At 36.3% G+C, this 17,181-nt stretch overlaps 2 protein-coding genes across 3 annotated transcripts in view; one reads left to right on the forward strand and one right to left on the reverse strand.

Moving 5' to 3' along the window:
• The first annotated feature begins 83 nt into the window (after nucleotides 1-83).
• Nucleotides 84-17,181, forward strand: part of mtx1a (metaxin 1a) — a 32,729-nt gene continuing 15,631 nt past the window's right edge. Inside the window, exons 1-11 of one of the 2 annotated variants that reach the window (XR_009266246.1) lie at nucleotides 95-234; nucleotides 316-402; nucleotides 1,483-1,599; nucleotides 1,706-1,889; nucleotides 2,188-2,213; nucleotides 3,029-3,121; nucleotides 7,103-7,201; nucleotides 7,297-7,433; nucleotides 9,095-11,536; nucleotides 11,832-11,895; nucleotides 12,803-12,924. The gene's annotated coding sequence lies outside the window, so the exon portion shown is untranslated. Of the gene's footprint in view, nucleotides 403-1,482; nucleotides 1,600-1,705; nucleotides 1,890-2,187; nucleotides 2,214-3,028; nucleotides 3,122-7,102; nucleotides 7,202-7,296; nucleotides 7,434-9,094; nucleotides 11,537-11,831; nucleotides 11,896-12,802; nucleotides 12,925-17,181 lie in introns of both variants that reach the window. The other variant, XR_009266245.1, reaches the window with a different exon arrangement.
• Nucleotides 10,541-15,914, reverse strand: LOC131521280 (uncharacterized). The gene is made up of 3 exons (XM_058745856.1): nucleotides 13,692-15,914; nucleotides 12,753-12,893; nucleotides 10,541-10,597 (listed from the first exon to the last, which is right to left on the reverse strand). The coding sequence occupies exons 1-3, from the start codon at nucleotides 14,475-14,477 to the stop codon at nucleotides 10,541-10,543; spliced, it is 984 nt and encodes a 327-aa protein (XP_058601839.1). The 5' UTR covers nucleotides 14,478-15,914.

Consider the following 17,181-nt stretch of genomic DNA (forward strand, 5'->3'; position numbering starts at 1 on the left):
TTTCCTGATTTGCGGAAAGGTTTCTAGTTAATATTCATAAGATGAGCCTTGCAGAAGCGTAAATGGACTTTTATTTTGAAACATCAGAATCCATTTTCCGGAGTGTGGGTTTGGATGGTGTTTGTTATGGTCTGGGTTTTGGGTTCAGAGTCTGGACAGCATCAGTGTCTTTATGCTATAAACACTCTTGACGATTTCCTGGATAGTTAAGTGGTTCGCCCTGATGAGCACTATGTAATTCAGTATGAATATTTTGTTTTACAATATAATATATCAAATAACGAGGGTAAAACATAATTATCATATTCTATGAAGATGTCATACAGTATGGAGAAAGTCCGAAAGATTCTAGTTCATCTGTCGAGAGAAAACACCGCTCCGCAGTGCGCACGATTCGTGCAGGTCAGCTGAGCTACAATATCTAACAATGTGTATAAAAATGAATATATATATATTTAAATAATAATAATTCTATCTATCTGTCTCGTTTAATTTATAAATAAATGATAATGATAAAATGCTGTAGTAAATACAACCATGTTTAAAAAAACAATTATATATACTACAAATAAATAAATAAGCTATACACACACACACACACTATATTATTCTACTGTACTACAGAAATGTATATAGTATGTATATAGTGATCATACACACACACACACACACACACACACATAGTGTTGGCCAAGGTTATTAGAACACTAGTATTTTCACCAGCTAAAAAATTCATTACTTTTTTTCCTTTGCTGTGGTGTATCAGTTACATTTCCAAACATTAATTTTGCCATTAATTGTAATAATCCAGTGAGATTTTTGTTTGCACAAGGAGTCTGACTACAGCCAGTGCTCCACACAGAGATCTGATCTGATCATCATCCATTCTAACAAACTGAGACAGACTAAATCCAGAAGAACTGTGGCAACGTCTCCAAGACGCTTCGAGAAACCTACCTGCAAAGCTACAGTACTGTTCAAAGTTTTAGGCACTTGTGTAAAAATGCTTTAAAAATTTAAAATTTTTATATCATAAATAGATTTTCTTTATTAACTTCTATTAACTAAATTAAATCAATATTTGGTGTGACCATCCTTTGCGTTTAAAGCAGCTTTTGCCCGAGGTGCACTTGTGCCTAGTTTCTCAGGTGGCTTTGCAGGTAGGTTTCTTGAAGCATCTTGGAGACGTTGCCACAGTTCTTCTGGATTTAGTCCGTCTCAGTTTGTTCTGTTTCTTATATTACAGTATAATATAATAATATAGTATTTTATTATATTATACTGTTGTATAATATATATATATATATATATATATATATATATATATATATATATATGATTTATTTAATTTTATTTAAAAAGTATAAAATAAGGATATTAATCATGATCTGTTTTAAATAATCATATATGTAAATATAAGTCCTATATCAAAGCAATAATAATCTCTAGTGTATAAATATATGCATGTGTCATTTTTTCCAGAGCATAACTGGACACTTTGTCGGGAGTGTTGAGGATCAGGCAACTGTGAGCTGTTCTTTGGAGAATAACAGATTTATTTTATGTGACAGGCTGTGTGATGGAGGAGTTCCTCTGAAGGTGAGATCACACTGAAGTTGTTTTACAGCCATTTGCGTTTTGTTAATTAAATCCCTTTAATCCTGGAGTTTTTCATTTGTGGATCAAACTCATTGTCTGACCCTAGAGGGCATCATTTTGCCCCATCAAATACCTGTCTCACTCAGAGGCAGACACCCTGCCCCCAGACACCCTCAACCGTGGGGTAGACGTGGGCGTGGCTGTGCTGCTGCAGTCAGCCAATCAGAGACTGTTGCTAACGCGTCGCGCCTCCAGCCTCCGGATCTTCCCCAATGTTTGGGTTCCGCCTGGTGAGTGTCATTCCACACCAACCCAAATGATTCTTCAGATCCACACTCACATATGTGCGTGCTCATGTTTATGATTTACAGACGAGTTAGGTCATTTTGGTCAGTTTTGTCGGGTTCTGAGGACCACAATTTTAACTGTTATTTTAAATGGTTTCTTAATCTATTCAATCGCAAATTGTACTTTCCATCAAAGCCTGCGATGTTATCGGCTGAAGTTAAACAGCCACAGAAATGTGTCCTGCATGTGTGTGAGAATCCTGTGGGGTTCAGGACTAATGGATGTAATTTGTTTGTTCAGGTGGCCATGTGGAGCTGGATGAAAAGGTACATGCTGCATTACATAAACAGTGCGCTGTCAATCAGTCAATTAATCAGTCAGTCATTAACAGATATCGTCAAGTAATTTTAAATTAAATTGAGAGAATTAGTTTGTGATTGATTGATTTTTTTATAATTAATATACACAATGGGGTCCGATGTCTGAGACTACTTAATAAATGTTATGTTTAATGTATTATCTTTTGCATTCAAATATATTTTTAAAGTCTCTTATATTCATCAAGGCTCCATTTATTGGAATAAATATACAGTAAAATACAGTATTATTAAAAACTGAATAGAACTGTTTTCTGTTTTAATACATTTAAAAATGTAATTTATTTCTGTGATGCACAGCTGAATTTTCAGCATCATACTCCAGTCTATGGTGTCATGATCCTTCAGAAATCACTTTAATATGCTTATTTGCTTCTCAAGAAACATTTATTTTTATAATCTATCTTAAAAACAGTTGTGCTGTTTAATATTTTGTGTGGAAACTGATACATTTTTCAGGATTCTTTGTTAAATAGTTTGAAAGAACAGCATTGATATGAAATAGAAATGTTTTGTTACATTAGAAATGTAATGTTATAAATGACTTTACTGTCCCTTTTGACCAATTAATGGATCCTTGCTGAATAAAAGTATTACTGTGATTTTATTCAAAAAATATTACTGGCACCCAAACCTTGGGTAGTGTACATAGTCAGTTTTGATGAAATTAGCATATTAAACAAGGAAAATAATATTCTGAATCAGTTAATGAAAAAAACGGTACCATGTGTCATTGATTTCTGTGTGTGTGTGTCTAAAACTAGCTGTTGGATGCAGGACTCAGAGAGCTGAAGGAAGAGACCGGTCTGAAACTGAGCCCTGATGAGATCTCCTCTCAGCTGCTCGGCCTGTGGGAGGTATGTGTTTATAGCACACTGTTTTTGTGAGACCTGCAGCCAAAGTCCAGAGGGGCCACTGACTGCACGCTGAATTTGACAGATCGAGGCCGATTGTTTGCAAACCGTATTTGTGTAACCTGGAACAGTCAGGCACTGCACACATCTGTTGTCCATCTCAGAGTTTTAATCATTGGCATTAAACTGCTGGCGCAAGATGTGAATCTAATCAAGCTAATCCAGAGGGTTTACTTTTCATGAAACAAACATATATCAGACAATAACGGTATAGTTCCTCCATTGATGTTGTCATGTCCTCATTGCCATGTTGTTCCATCTCTGTATTCTTTAAATTTTTTCCATGAATACAAAAGATGTAGGCAGAATATCCAGACTGCTCTTTTCCATACCTGGAAAGTGAATGAAAAAGGACCATAAACGTTTTATAGAAGTTGGGTACATGACTTTACAAGTCTTTTGAAGCCACACACTAAATAAATGTGGAGCAGACTGAAACACTAATTAATCTTCACATCTGCCGTTGCATATAATCAAACATTTTGGCAGTAAAAATCAAAAGAGCAGTTTAGACATTTTTCCAAACATCTCATTTTGAGTTTTATGGAAGAAAGAAAATATTAGAAAGTTGGAATGATGTGAGGATGAGTAAATGACACAAAAAAATCTGAAAGTTGATTGTTAAATATTATTTTGATTTAAAATAACTGTTTTCTATTTTAATCTTTTTTAAAATGCAATTTATTCCTGTGATGGCAAAGCTGAATTTTTAACATCATTACTCCAGTCTTCAGTGTCTCTTGATCCTTCAGATATCATTCTAATATGCTGATTTGCTGCTCAAGAAAAATTACATATTACAGGTGCTGGTCATATAATTAGAATATCATCAAAAAGTTGATTTCCATTCAAAAAGTGAAACTTGTATATTATATTAATTCATTACACACAGACTGATATATTTCAAATGTTTATTTCTTTTAATTTTGATGATTAGAGCTTACAGCTCATGAAAGTCAAAAATCAGTATCTCAAAATATTAGAATATTTACATTTGAGTTTGTATAAATGACCATCCCTACAGTATAAATTCTGGGTATCTCTTGTTCTTTGAAACCACATTAATGGGGAAGACTGCTGACTTGGCAATGATCCAGAAGACGAACATTGACATCCTCCACAAAGAGGGTAAGTCACAGAAGGTCATTACTGAAAGGTGTGGCTGTTTACAGAGTGCTGTATCAAAGCATATTAAATGAAAAGTTGACTGGAAGGAAGAATTTGGGTAGGAAAAGGTGCACAAGCAACAGGGATGACCGCAAGCTTGAGAATACAGTCAAGCAAAGCCGATTCAAACACTTGTGAGAGCTTCACAAGGAGAGAACTGAAGCTGGAGTCAGTGCATCAGGAGTCACCACGCTCAGACGTCTTCAGGAAAAGGGCTACCAAGCCACTTCTGAACCAGAGACAACGTCAGAAGCATCTTAACTGGGCTGTGGAGAAAAATAACTGGACTGTTGCTCAGTGGTCCAAAGTCCTCTTTTCAGATGAAAGTAAATTTTACATTTCATTTGGAAATCAAGGTCCCAGAGTCTGAAGGAAAAGTGGAGAGGCACAGAATCCATGTTGTTTGAAGTCCAGTGTGAAGTTTCCACAGTCTGTGATGATTTGGGCTGCCATGTCATCTGCTGGTGTTGGTCCACTGTGGTTTCTGAAGTCCACAGTCAACGCAGCCATCTACCAGGAAATTTTAGAGCATGCTTCCTTCTGCTGACAAGCTTTATGGAGATGCTGATTTCATTTTCCAGCAGGACTTGGCACCTGCCCACACTGCCAAAGGTACCAAAAGCTGGTTCAATGACCATAGTGTTACTGTGCTTGATTGGCCAGCAAACTCGCCAGACCTGAACCCCATAGAGAATCTGTAGGGTATTGTCAAGAGGAAGATGAGAGACACCAGACCCAACAATGCAGATGAGCTGAAGGCCACTATCAGAGCAACCTGGGCTCTCATAACACCTGAGCAGTGCCACAGACTGATCGACTCCATGCCACTCCGCATTGCTGCAGTAATTCATGCTGTACATGCTCATACTTTTCAATTGCATACTTTTCAGTTGGCCAAGATTTCTAAAAATCCTTTCTTTGTATTGGTCTTAAAGGGGTGGTTTACTGCTTTTTTTCTTTGCTTGATTGCGTTTATGGGGTGCAATATAACATGTCTTCGTGTTTCGTTTGTTAAAAAACGCCTTATTTTTCATATATTTCACCTTTATTGTAAGCCGCTTTCTCCTCTGTCATCTGAACGACCGGTTGACTTCCTGATTCTCTGAAACCACTCCCTCAGAAACGGGCAATGGGCTCAGATTGGTTAGTTGGGCCGGTGTGTTGTGATTGGCTAAACTGCGTACTGCACATTGTACGGAAACTTCACGCCCATTACCTTCACGGGCGACCGCTGCATGTGCTGCGGTCAAATGTAAATAATGGTGTCAATATTGCCGTATCAGTTTGAGCCAGAATCAGACCCAGAAAGCGGTAATGAAGAGAGTCAAGCAGAACTTCCGCAAGCACGGCTCTTACAAAACGTTTCTGAATGGAAGTTTGCTGTTGTGATTACATACAATTTTTTGAAGTTCGTACACGTTTGTCTTATACACACAAAATAGCATCGAACTAACTGGCTACTATAACCAAACAGCGTTGGCTTTTGTTTATGTTCTTGATCAAATCGAAAAATTACGTCATAAAGTATACATGGAAAATACATTTACAAAATTAGTACATAATTACAAATTCGGGTCCAAAATGTTTGTACACGTTTGTCATAGACACACGAAATAGCATTTAACTAACTGGCTACTAAAGCCAGCGTTGGCATTTGTTTACGTCCTTGATAAAACTAAAACATTACGTCTGAAATTATACATGCAAATACATTTAAAATTATGAAATCTTACTTACAGGTTGTGGCCCAACAACTGCTGCCTCTGGTTTTAAAGTTGGAACTGCTCCATGTTTTAGTAATAGTTTCTGTGTGAATCCGGCATTGAACTCGTGTAGATTCTGGAAGCTGTCTTCCGTAAAATGCGCAGCACAGAGAGCTAAATTAGGATTGTAATTGTCAGGAACATAATCAAACATAAATTTTAACCATTGTTGACGAACTACAGCATCCGTAGGAAGCCCGAACACAGAAGACCTGACAGCTGGGTGAAAATAACACCGTTTCGACGGCATGACTACAACTCTCCACTATAACTCTTCCTCTTCGACAAAGCCGCAGAACATGGCCTTGCCCCCTCTTTTGCATGTTCCGGAGGGAGGGGTTGATGCAAATTTATGGGTTTTTTACGTATGCAACCCAGGAAGTATCTCGTTGTAGTCCCATATGAGTCGTTTTGTAGGCATTAAACTTCCTGATTTTTAAAGACGATATCTCCGCCACGTTGAACTTTCAGCGCAGCAACTTTGCAGATACTGTTCATGCACCAACAGCAACATTACACACTATTTAAAATGGAAAAAAGTGAAATTGCAGTAAACCACCCCTTTAAGTAATATTCTAATTTTCTGAGATACTGAATTTGGGATTTTCCTTAGTTGTCAGTTATAATCATCAAAATTAAAAGAAATAAACATTTGAAATATATCAGTCTGTGTGTAATGAATGAATATAATATACAAGTTTCACTTTTTGAATGGAATTAGTGAAATAAATCAACTTTTTGATGATATTCTAATTATATGGCCAGCTGTATAATCAATGTTGAAAACAGTTGTGTTACTTAATATGTTTGTGGAAACAAATACAATTTTTGCAACATTAGAAATCTTTTGTAACATTATGAATGTCTTTTTTCAATGTCACTTCTGATGCATCCTTACATCCAGTATTATTAAAAAAAAGATACAATTATTTTTTGAACTTTTTGAACAGTATTGCATTTCATTTTATGTATTATACTTGTATTCTCTGTCCAGTCAGTGTATCCGCCCATGCTGTCCATAGGACTGCCTAAGAGACATCACATTGTGACATACATACTTCTGAAGAGCTGTCAATCACACCTGCAGCTACAGGTACAACTTTAGGTCATCCACACATAAAAATGACAGAAAAATGCTGCTGATTTGAAGTCAATGTGTGCCATAAGATTTCTGTCCTCTTCTCTCAGGCTTGTTTGCGCCCTGATCCTGCTGAAGTCAGTGCGTGTGTGTGGGTCGATGCAGGTCTGGTGGAAGTTGTAGTATCTGCAGTAGACGGTGAGAATGATTCTGTTCAAATACCAACTGACCTGCCACAGACCATCAGGTATGGAAAACATCATTAATCTCTATTAAAGAAATAGTTCAGCCAAAAAATGAAAATTTGCTGGAAATGTACTCACCCTCATGCTATATAAGATGTAAATAAGTTTTGTTTCTTCATCAGAACAGATTTGGAAAAATGTTGCATTACGTCACTTGCAAACTGTAGTGAATGGGTGCCATCAGAATGAGAGTCCAAACAACTGATAAAAACATCACAATAATCCACAAGTATTCCACGCAACTGACTCTAGTCCATCAGTTAACATCTTGTAAATCTAAAGCTGCATCATAAGCATCATAAAGGCTTTTAACTTTGAACCATCGCATCTGCCCAAAATATTAGTCCAGTCCATAATCCGTAAGATTGCTTCCTCCAGTGAAAAAGTCCATCAGCCCACTCCCATTTGATTATGAACTGTTTTGGACTGTTTTTGCTAGTAAACAGTGCTTGATCTGTGCATATTTCTCTCATGATTCAGATGAGAATTTTTTCAGTGGAGAAAGCAACATTATGGATAGAGTTAAAAACGTCTTAGTGATAGGTGTGTTTCTTACAATCATACAGCTTTTTGATTTAGAAGACGTTAAATCGTGTGGATTATTGTGATGTTTTTATCAGCTGTTTGGGCTCTTATTCCAGTGGTGCCAACTAATTTTCTGGGGAAGTTCCTAAAGGAAGGTCGATTTGATGCTAAAAGTTGCTAAATGACATTGTGATCTCAGCAAAAAATATATTTTATATATGTTAATTTACATTTGTTTGTAAAATAATATAAATACATTATATAATATTAAAATGTAAATAACTATTTTTAAATACAACATTGAATTATCGAACACTTACACAGTTTTAAACCATTAGATTTTTATTTATTTTTTATTAGCTAATAAACTAGTAAAACTATACATTCTGAATATTTATAGTTTTAAGCAGTATATTAGTAATTAGTATGCTACACTCTAAGAAAAGTCTGTAAAAATAAGTTTTTTTTTTTTTTACCAGAATTTTAAATTACGCATTGTATTTTATGTTTATGGGTTACAACGGATAATGGATAACGAAAAATGAAAAATTACTAGCTTTTCCATTTTTCTAGATATTTTTCTTACAGTGTACCAACAGATCAACAATCACAGGTACAAGGTAAGGTTATCATAAATGAAAAATTATTCAGTTATTATTATTATAAAATTGAATAATTGCAAATAGCAGCTAACTTAATTCACATGATGTGTGTACTGCTAGGCATCTTTGGTTTCCTCATTTTGTGTAATTTAGATGGAAATTGTGTGCCTTTTTATCGTTTGAGTTACTTATCAAAAGTTGCTAGAAATTGCCAAATACATATTAAAAATAGCTAAATTTGTTGCAAGGTGCTTTTGGAAGAAAATTTGCATGGGTAGTGTGAAAAGTAGCTAAATTTAGCAACAAAATTGCTAAGATGGCAACACTGTTTTTTCTGACGGCACCCATTCGCTGCAGAGGATCCATTAGTGAGCAAGTGATGTAATGCTAAATTTCTCCAAATCTGTTCAGATGAAGAAACAAACTCATCTGGGATGGCCTGAGTAAATCTTAAACAGTTTTTTATTTTTTGGATAAACTATTCCTTAGTATTAATTCCATAGTTTTGAGTGTCTGTTTTTTCTATGTGTCGTCAGTGTGACAGAGGTATCTCCACACGGTGAGCTAATCGAGACCTTGCTGCCTGTTTCTGTGCTCTGTAATCGGGCCCCGGATCATGGCGAGGACATTGAACGAGTCAGCACAGGAACCAAATTTGCCTTAGAACTGTGGTTGAAAACACTGGAGCCTCATTCTGAGATGGGCTGATGACTGCCTGCTTCTGTTTATGTAGTTACCATTTAACCAGTGCCTTGAGGAAGACAGCACCACCTGCTGGACTGGAGCTATTTCAACATTCAAATCAAAATTTGTGATGCAGATGGCCTTAGAAAAAGAGTTTTGATTGGAATATGATATTATAATTATCAACATTATCCAACATTTTATTATTAATACTTATTTTCTCTGCAAAAGCTAGCAAATTAAAATTGATTTAATGCAGTAAAGTGATTAACCTTTATAATTTTACCTTACGTTTTTCTTCCACACACAACTGCAAATGCTTTGTTTTTAAAGGAAAACCTTTTTTTTTTTCTGTTCACATGACCAGCAGAACATTCACTTTGTTTCAGTAACCTCCCAATGTTCAGACACTACCATATGCAGAATAAATGAATCATGACAAATACTACACCTATTAATTGGATATTTCCTGAACAGTTTGTGTGTGAATTCAGGGTCAGTTTACACAGCAGAGACGGAAATATGGGAAAAATGAAATTTCATCACAGATTATATTTGCGGAGATAATCTGCAGACTTTCACTTGCTTCACCCTTCCTCTGACACACATTTATGTTCTTGTACAAATACTCCGTATCTTGATTTCTTAATCAAGTTAATTCCTGGCACATTTTTATCCTCTTTGCTTTTAAAAAGAATTTGACCTGAAGTGAAACAGAGTCGTCTAGTTCTGTTCGGTTTATTCCATACTAACTTTGTCACCCAATGCACAACCTACGCTAAAAGCTAAAACTCCTGCTTTTGATCTGTGGTAGAGCTAGGCAGTTTCACCAAAAATGTCAGGGTTTATTCCCCATTAAACAGTATTTTCCTTAAGTTTATTTTGTCCAAAAAAAAACCTAACAAAAAACCAAGTCACCCCTCTGCCATTTTCAGAAAATCTTTTTAATTTTACTAAATCACTGTTAATACATCACATTACTGTCATCATTCAATCCATTTTTAAAAGTTACAAATTACTTTGTACAAAGGTGTATAGTAGGAAAATAAATTCTAAATCAATGTAATGGCATATAAAATCATTTCCCTGTCCGCAGTACAGTGCCGGATGTATGACAGTTTTTCATCCCACAAGGGTTTCCTCAGGCCTCGTTCTTCACACATGGAAGGAGGGACAATGTTGGGGGTCAGAAAACCTGAATGATTGAGTTAAAGTGTGAATTTGAGCTCTGCTGGGTTATTTACAGAAGTGTGTCATGCTCGCCGCTGCATTTGTGTTTTTTACTATACCTGTGTCCTTCATTGGTTCACCACGTACATTCCTGCCCGGTTTTTCGGAGGTTTTTCTCTGACATCCTGTGAAAATAAGAGTCAATTAACAGTAGATGACAATGAAGGGCATGTACATGCAACTATAACATTTTTCAAGAGTCAAAAGTCATTATGCTAAGTACTCTTTTTTTTTCTTTCTTTTTTTTTCTTTTTTTTTTATTAACTTAAAATGATTACTATTATTTATAATTATATATTTAGAGTTTTGGTTTCATTTATTTGATCTTGTATGTTTTGATCATTTTATTTTATTTAAATGTTAGATATATTTGATATTCCTTCGTATATTTACTTTACATTTTGTTTATTTTTTATTTACTTAGTTTTTTTATTAATATTGTGATTTCTTTCTGTTATTAGGCCTCTTTTTTATTTACTTAATTCTTTTGTTTAAATATTATACACACTCACACACAAATATATATACAGTGTATGGTGAATTACACCTGTGTTTCTTCCATTTTTATTTATTTATTTTTGTGTGTGTGTGTGTGTGTGTGTGTGTGTGTGTGTGCGTACGTTCGTCTGGGCCCATGTGAGTTGGGCTGTTTCGGGTGATTTAGGTGATTTTGTTTATATCATAACTGAGAATCATCCAGCTTGTTATTAATATAAATGCCAGTGCCCTAACAAACGCCTCGGTTCAGCTCCGTTCAGTTAATCACTCTCTGCTCTGATCAGCTGTCCTGTCCACCAAAACCTGCTGCTCAGATGCATTCAGCCCTGGAGGCATGAATGAGGGTTGGATTCAAAGCTTAAGTCTTTCTCTCCTGGCTCCCGTTATTGTTCGAATGTAGGCAGGGCATTGTGAGCGGTGACGCCGGGGCTACTGGACGATGGAGGAGACTCAGATGGAGGCCTCACAGTCTCTGAACGAGAGTCGAGTTTCCCACGCTTCAGGTTTCTTAGTCAGATCCGCACAAAGAGGGGCCTGTGCAGGCGACGGGGACGCTGGAACGCCAGGTAACAGTAGCCAATTTTCCCTAGTTCTGATCTGTGATTGTGGGGTCAGTGTTTTACATGGACAGAGATGCTGATGGAGATCCCTTCTGAAAACCCCTCTGTTTCCCTCCACAATAAAGCTACAATTCTATTTGTATAGCTAAAAGTCTCTGGCATGTTGTATTGTTGCAAAAGGGTTAAAATGCTGCATGCCTTTCAACAAGTTTTGGCATTAGTTTACAGGTTTCTTGATGCTTTCTGATCATAAGGCTGCATTCACACAGTCAGCGTTTTTACTACCTGCCTTTACTAACAGGTGTGACACTCAAATTGTCCCGTTCATCCAGCATGCAAGAGCTGATCCATGTCTGTACCAGCAGGTAACCAGCTAATCCCTTCTTTAACTAGAGAGTAAATCCTGTAACTGATAACTGTTGTAAATATCTATGTGTTTTGAGTCTTAAATTCTTACTGCTACTTTCATACTGCATAAAAAAATAAATAAAAAAATGCTTTTTTTGTTCTGTATTGTTTGCTTCTGTATTCTTTATGTACTATTACTGTATACACTCAGAAAAAAAGGTACAAAAGCTGTCACTAGGGTACCTATTTTACGCCTAAAGGGTGTGAATTAGGACCTTAAAAGTACATATTATTACCCTAAAATGTTCATATTAGTACCTAAACGGTACATATTAGTACCTTTTGAAAGGGTACCACCCCCAGTGAGAGCTTTTGTACCTTTTTTTTTTTTGAGATTGTAGCATTTTTTAATGTTTTCAATTTATATCACAATTATTTTTATATTTTCAGGTTTCATTTTAGTTTTAGTAATTTTGTTCAGTTAGTTTTTGTTTATATATATATATATATATATATATATATATATATTTCTGTTTACATTTTTATATTAGTTTTAATCATTTTAATAGCTACTCTAACTTATTTTAAGTTAGTTGTCAATGCAACTAATTTTTGTTTACATTTTTAAATTATCTAATATTTTAAGTCATCTAATAATTATATTTTATGTCCGCTTTATTTTAATTAACAATTTTAAATAGATTCTTTTCATAAAGTATAGCACATTCGCTTTCAAAATTTGGTTATAAGTCTTGAGAATTTAAGGGAGTTACTTTTGTTATAGAATCTAGTTTCACTCTCTTTCATGACCAAACTGTATAGGAACAAAATACAAGCTAAGTTGCATCAGAATGAGTTATGAAAAGGATCGCACCGCTTGTTTGCCGTTGGATGTATCAAATGTGCTTTGTGTTGAATACATAGGGATGTCTGGATTGAAGTACATGGGAGGATTCATCTCTTCAACTTCGTTCACGAAAATTCTTCGTTTCGGACAACAGCACCAGATCACCACCTGAGAGGAGGAACACCGTTGTCCTTTAACAGTAAACTGTTAACACTGACAAAAACACCCCAAAATGTTCCAACTTGGCTTTGAAGTATTTTGCCATGAATATCTTGCTTTATATAAATATGGTAATCATTTAGAAGCATTGTATATATACAGTGGCCCAATAGTGTACCACACAACGAAATCTCCATAACACAAAAAAATCACCACAACGCATACGTCTAATTTTGTTGTGTTGTGCTAATTTGTTAGTGTTGCAGCTAGTTGTGTTGCACCTTGTTTTCGTTGTGTTGTGCTAATTTTGTTGTTGAAACTTGTTTCTGTTGTGTTGTGCTAATTTCTTTGTGTTGTGGCTTGTTTTCGTTGTGTTGTGCCTTGTTTCCGTTGTGTTGTGCTAATTTCATTGTGTTGCGGCTTGTTTCCTTTGCGTTGTGCCTTGTTTCCGTTGTGTTGCAGCTTGTTTCTGTTGTGTTGTGCTAATTTTTTTGTGTTGCGGCTTTTTTCCTTTGCGTTGTGCAAATTTCGTTGTGATGTGCACTACTGGGCTACCGTATATACAGTATATAGCCTATCAAAGGTTAAATTGAATATAATCTGATATGAAAACTGTGCCAATGTGCTGCCTCTATACTTAGGGATAGTAGTACAGAAGTTTGTCAGTTTTAATATTTATTCAAATGAAACAATCAAATGTGACACATTTCAAACATATCACAAATACCATATTTTAAAGTTGCTATCATGTTCTTCTGTAAAACCAAAGGTTTATATTACATTGATCCTAAACCCTCGATCACTCACCAGAATGATGAGGATGATGAGGAGGAAGAGGCTGACAGCCGCCAGCGCTAAGAGGGCAACCGCCCATCCAGGCAACAAATTAGTGACCTTTGTAGTAGGTGAATGGTTCATGGTTGTGGTCTTCAAGGGCTGTGCTGTTGTAAACTTGGTGGAGCTGATTGTCGGTTTCCCAACAGTGCTGTGGATGGAGGTAAATGTGCTTTGGGGGGCTGCAGTGGTGGTGTTATTGGGGGCTGTGGTGGTGGTGGTGGTGTCATTTGTGGTTGGAGTGATGGTGGCATTTGGGACTGAAGTGATGGTATCAGTGGTGGTGGTGCCATTAGAAGCTGTAGGGATGGTACCAATGGATGCTGCTGTGGTGGTCCCATTGGGGACTTCTGTGGTCGTCCCATTGGTTACTGCATTGGTGGTGCTGTTGGGTGCTGCAGAAATACTTGTATTAACCATCAGTGAGCTGGTTGTGATGTTTCGGTGCATTGTGGTGGTGTTAAAGGGTATGGAGGTGGTGGAGTGGATGGTGTTTGTGATGTTTCCTACAACAGCACTGGAGCCCAATGGGTGGGAGGTTGACATGTTGGGTGAGCGTGTGGATGGAAGACGGCTGGTGAAGGATTCAACGTCCATTATGATGTCAGGAGTGGAAGTTAGGGGCGTGGTCACGGAGGGCATGGTCGTTTCTTTATGTGTTGTCGTTGGTGATCTGCTGAAGATCTTCTCTTCCTCAAGAGGTTCTTCAGTTGGTAGTTCATCTGTGGGTGAGATTGATGAAATTATTGGTATAATCATTTGTTGTTTTTGTCAGTTTTCTATGGAAGCTTATTTCTGCCACAGAATTTAAAAAAAAAATTTTAATTAATAATTATTGTAAACTTTTATCTTACAATTCTTTTTTGTTGTTGTTTATTTTTCACAATTTAGATTTAATTTTAGGTATCTTTTTAGGTATTTGGTAGAATTGCAAGATGTTAAAAATTTTTGAATTGTGAGATATAAATGAAGAATTCTGGTCAGTGCAGAGAGCCTTGTTGGCAATGTGCCGACATAAAGCACTGTTGCACTACATGGCGTCCCAAGTTCGAATCCCGACTCGAAGACCTTTCCCGATCCCGCCTCCACTTTGCTTCCTGTCTCCTCTACATTGTCCTATCACAATAAAGGACTTTTTTTTCCACAATTACGAGTTTACATACATCTTTTTTTTCAGAATTCTGCATGTGCATGCGGTCAGTTTGGGTTTCTAAAAGATAAAAAATAAATACAGAAACAATTGCGAGTTGTAAACTTAGAATTCAGAGAAAAAAGTCAGAATTGCAAGATGTAAACTCATATTTCTGAGGAAAAAGTCTATATCTAAAAAAAACTAAAACATAAACTTGCAATTGTGAGATAAAAAGTCACCATTACAGTGGTGGAAATAAGCTTCCATATAGGTTTAGATGGTCAATACTTAATGTCAAATCCTCCATGTCAAACCCCCATTAATGAACAATGTGAAAACAATGTAAAATCAACCATTGTTGAGTGTTATTTTACTTTCAATGTGGCTGAGGTCGATCTCTAGTGCCGGCGATGGTATTTGTTTGTACGCAGGAAAAAAGATTCCTCTCACAAGCTCTGGATTGACTTGAGTCGGCCCAAACAGCAGACGAGAAGTGACGATCACAGACCCATTACTGTAAGAGAAACATTTTAAGATCAGACAGTCTCTATCACTCTGTTATATTGGATGTAAATCTAAGATTATGAGTTAATCAAACCTGAAAATCATCTCATCTGTCCCCAAATATATCAGATGAGTGGTGCCATATGATTGTTCATAAATATCTGCAAACTGAAAAAGTACAACAGGGAAAAATCAATATTACTCAGAGAAAGACCAATTTACTCATCTTAATTGATAGCACAATTTATCACTTTGATAATACTGGCATTCTATAAAGTACATTAATTTATTAGCATAGCTTATTATGTTCATAGTACCATGGTAACACCATGGTTTCTTAGACATACGGCATACATTGTAATATCTTTTAATTACTAAAGCAAATAACTTTACAAATATCACTGTGGGAGTCCCATGATATGATGTTATTACCAAGGTACTTTAGCGAATACCATGGTATTTACATGGTATTCAATGATAAATGGACTTTTCTTTAAGTGCAATCATTCAGTAATATAATATTAAAGTACTGTGGTATTTTTATTTGAGACCTTCACTGCACCCTGGTATAATTTCTGAAGGAGTACTAGATGACCACTAGTCATTGACCTGATCATTCAAATCATTCACTTTCATCTTGAGTATACTGTATGTCTGTCGGTGGATGTAATATATCCTAGAATACTGTAAATATCCCATGAGTGCTTCACATACACAAGAATGATTAAGAAGAGACCCTCACCAGTTGTTCCACCTCTTGCTTGAGTGTTGTATACTCTTCTGATTGCTGGTCAGCCAGTGAGTCATTATAAACACGGTTCGTGATTCTGAGATCCATGATAACTGAAGTCAAAGAGTGTGGAGTCGAGGCATCTGTGCTTTCAGTTGGGGAATCCACCGCAGAGATATTGACAGAGTTTACACCTGAATCAGATATCGATAAAATGAAAATGTTGCCACCCTCTTGATTAAAGAAGATATTTTGAGGAATATGTTTTTGTCCATACACTGAAAGTCACTGGTGTCCAAAACAACAAATGCGATGACTTTTGAAATATTTTTCTTTTGTGTTCCACGGAAGAAAGAAAGTCATACAGGTTTGGAACGACATGAGGGTGAGTAAATGATGGCAGAATTTTCATTTTTGGACTAACTATCCTTTAAATCTGTTTCACATCAATTTTTCATAAATCACACATTTAAAATAAGGTCGCTACTCACCCATGAAAAGTACAATCCAACCAACAACTAAGGTGGTGGAGACTCTTGGTAATATCTTCATCATCTTTGAAGACGAGTAATCCTTCAGCGTGTGATCTCTGCCAGCAGGTTGAGTCAACATCCACTAATGTCCTGGACTCTGGAGAAAGTGGCTCTTTATCAGAGTGAACAGTCTTTTTATTGTTTGAGCACCTGAGCAGGTACCGCACACAGGTGGGTGGAGCTCCTGCAATTCATTGTCTCTGAGGAGTGAAAACAGATGATGCATTTTCTAAAACCGCCATTAAAGTTAGAAAAACCATAGATCAGAGCTCAGTCATTTCTCTTCGACAGCTATTAGTTTAAAATGAGACTTTCGCTCATCTCTGCTGCTTTTCAGATTTTTCTCCTGAGGTAAAACCCCCAGTAATCCCACATCAGTAGAGTTTCAGAAGAGCTCTCAACAGTGTCCCACATTGTACTCAGATTTGCCTAGAAATCTTTGAAGTCTATAAATATCAGTTTTTCCAAGATCATAATCTGAGGTATGCTATCAACATAGATTTTATAGCTCTGTGCACTTGATTTATGCCAATATTTGACTCATTTGTGACTTTTAAGTGAAGC

The sequence above is a fragment of the Onychostoma macrolepis genome, chromosome 16 (genome assembly GCF_012432095.1).
Source record: "Onychostoma macrolepis isolate SWU-2019 chromosome 16, ASM1243209v1, whole genome shotgun sequence".
Taxonomy (NCBI): domain Eukaryota; kingdom Metazoa; phylum Chordata; class Actinopteri; order Cypriniformes; family Cyprinidae; genus Onychostoma; species Onychostoma macrolepis.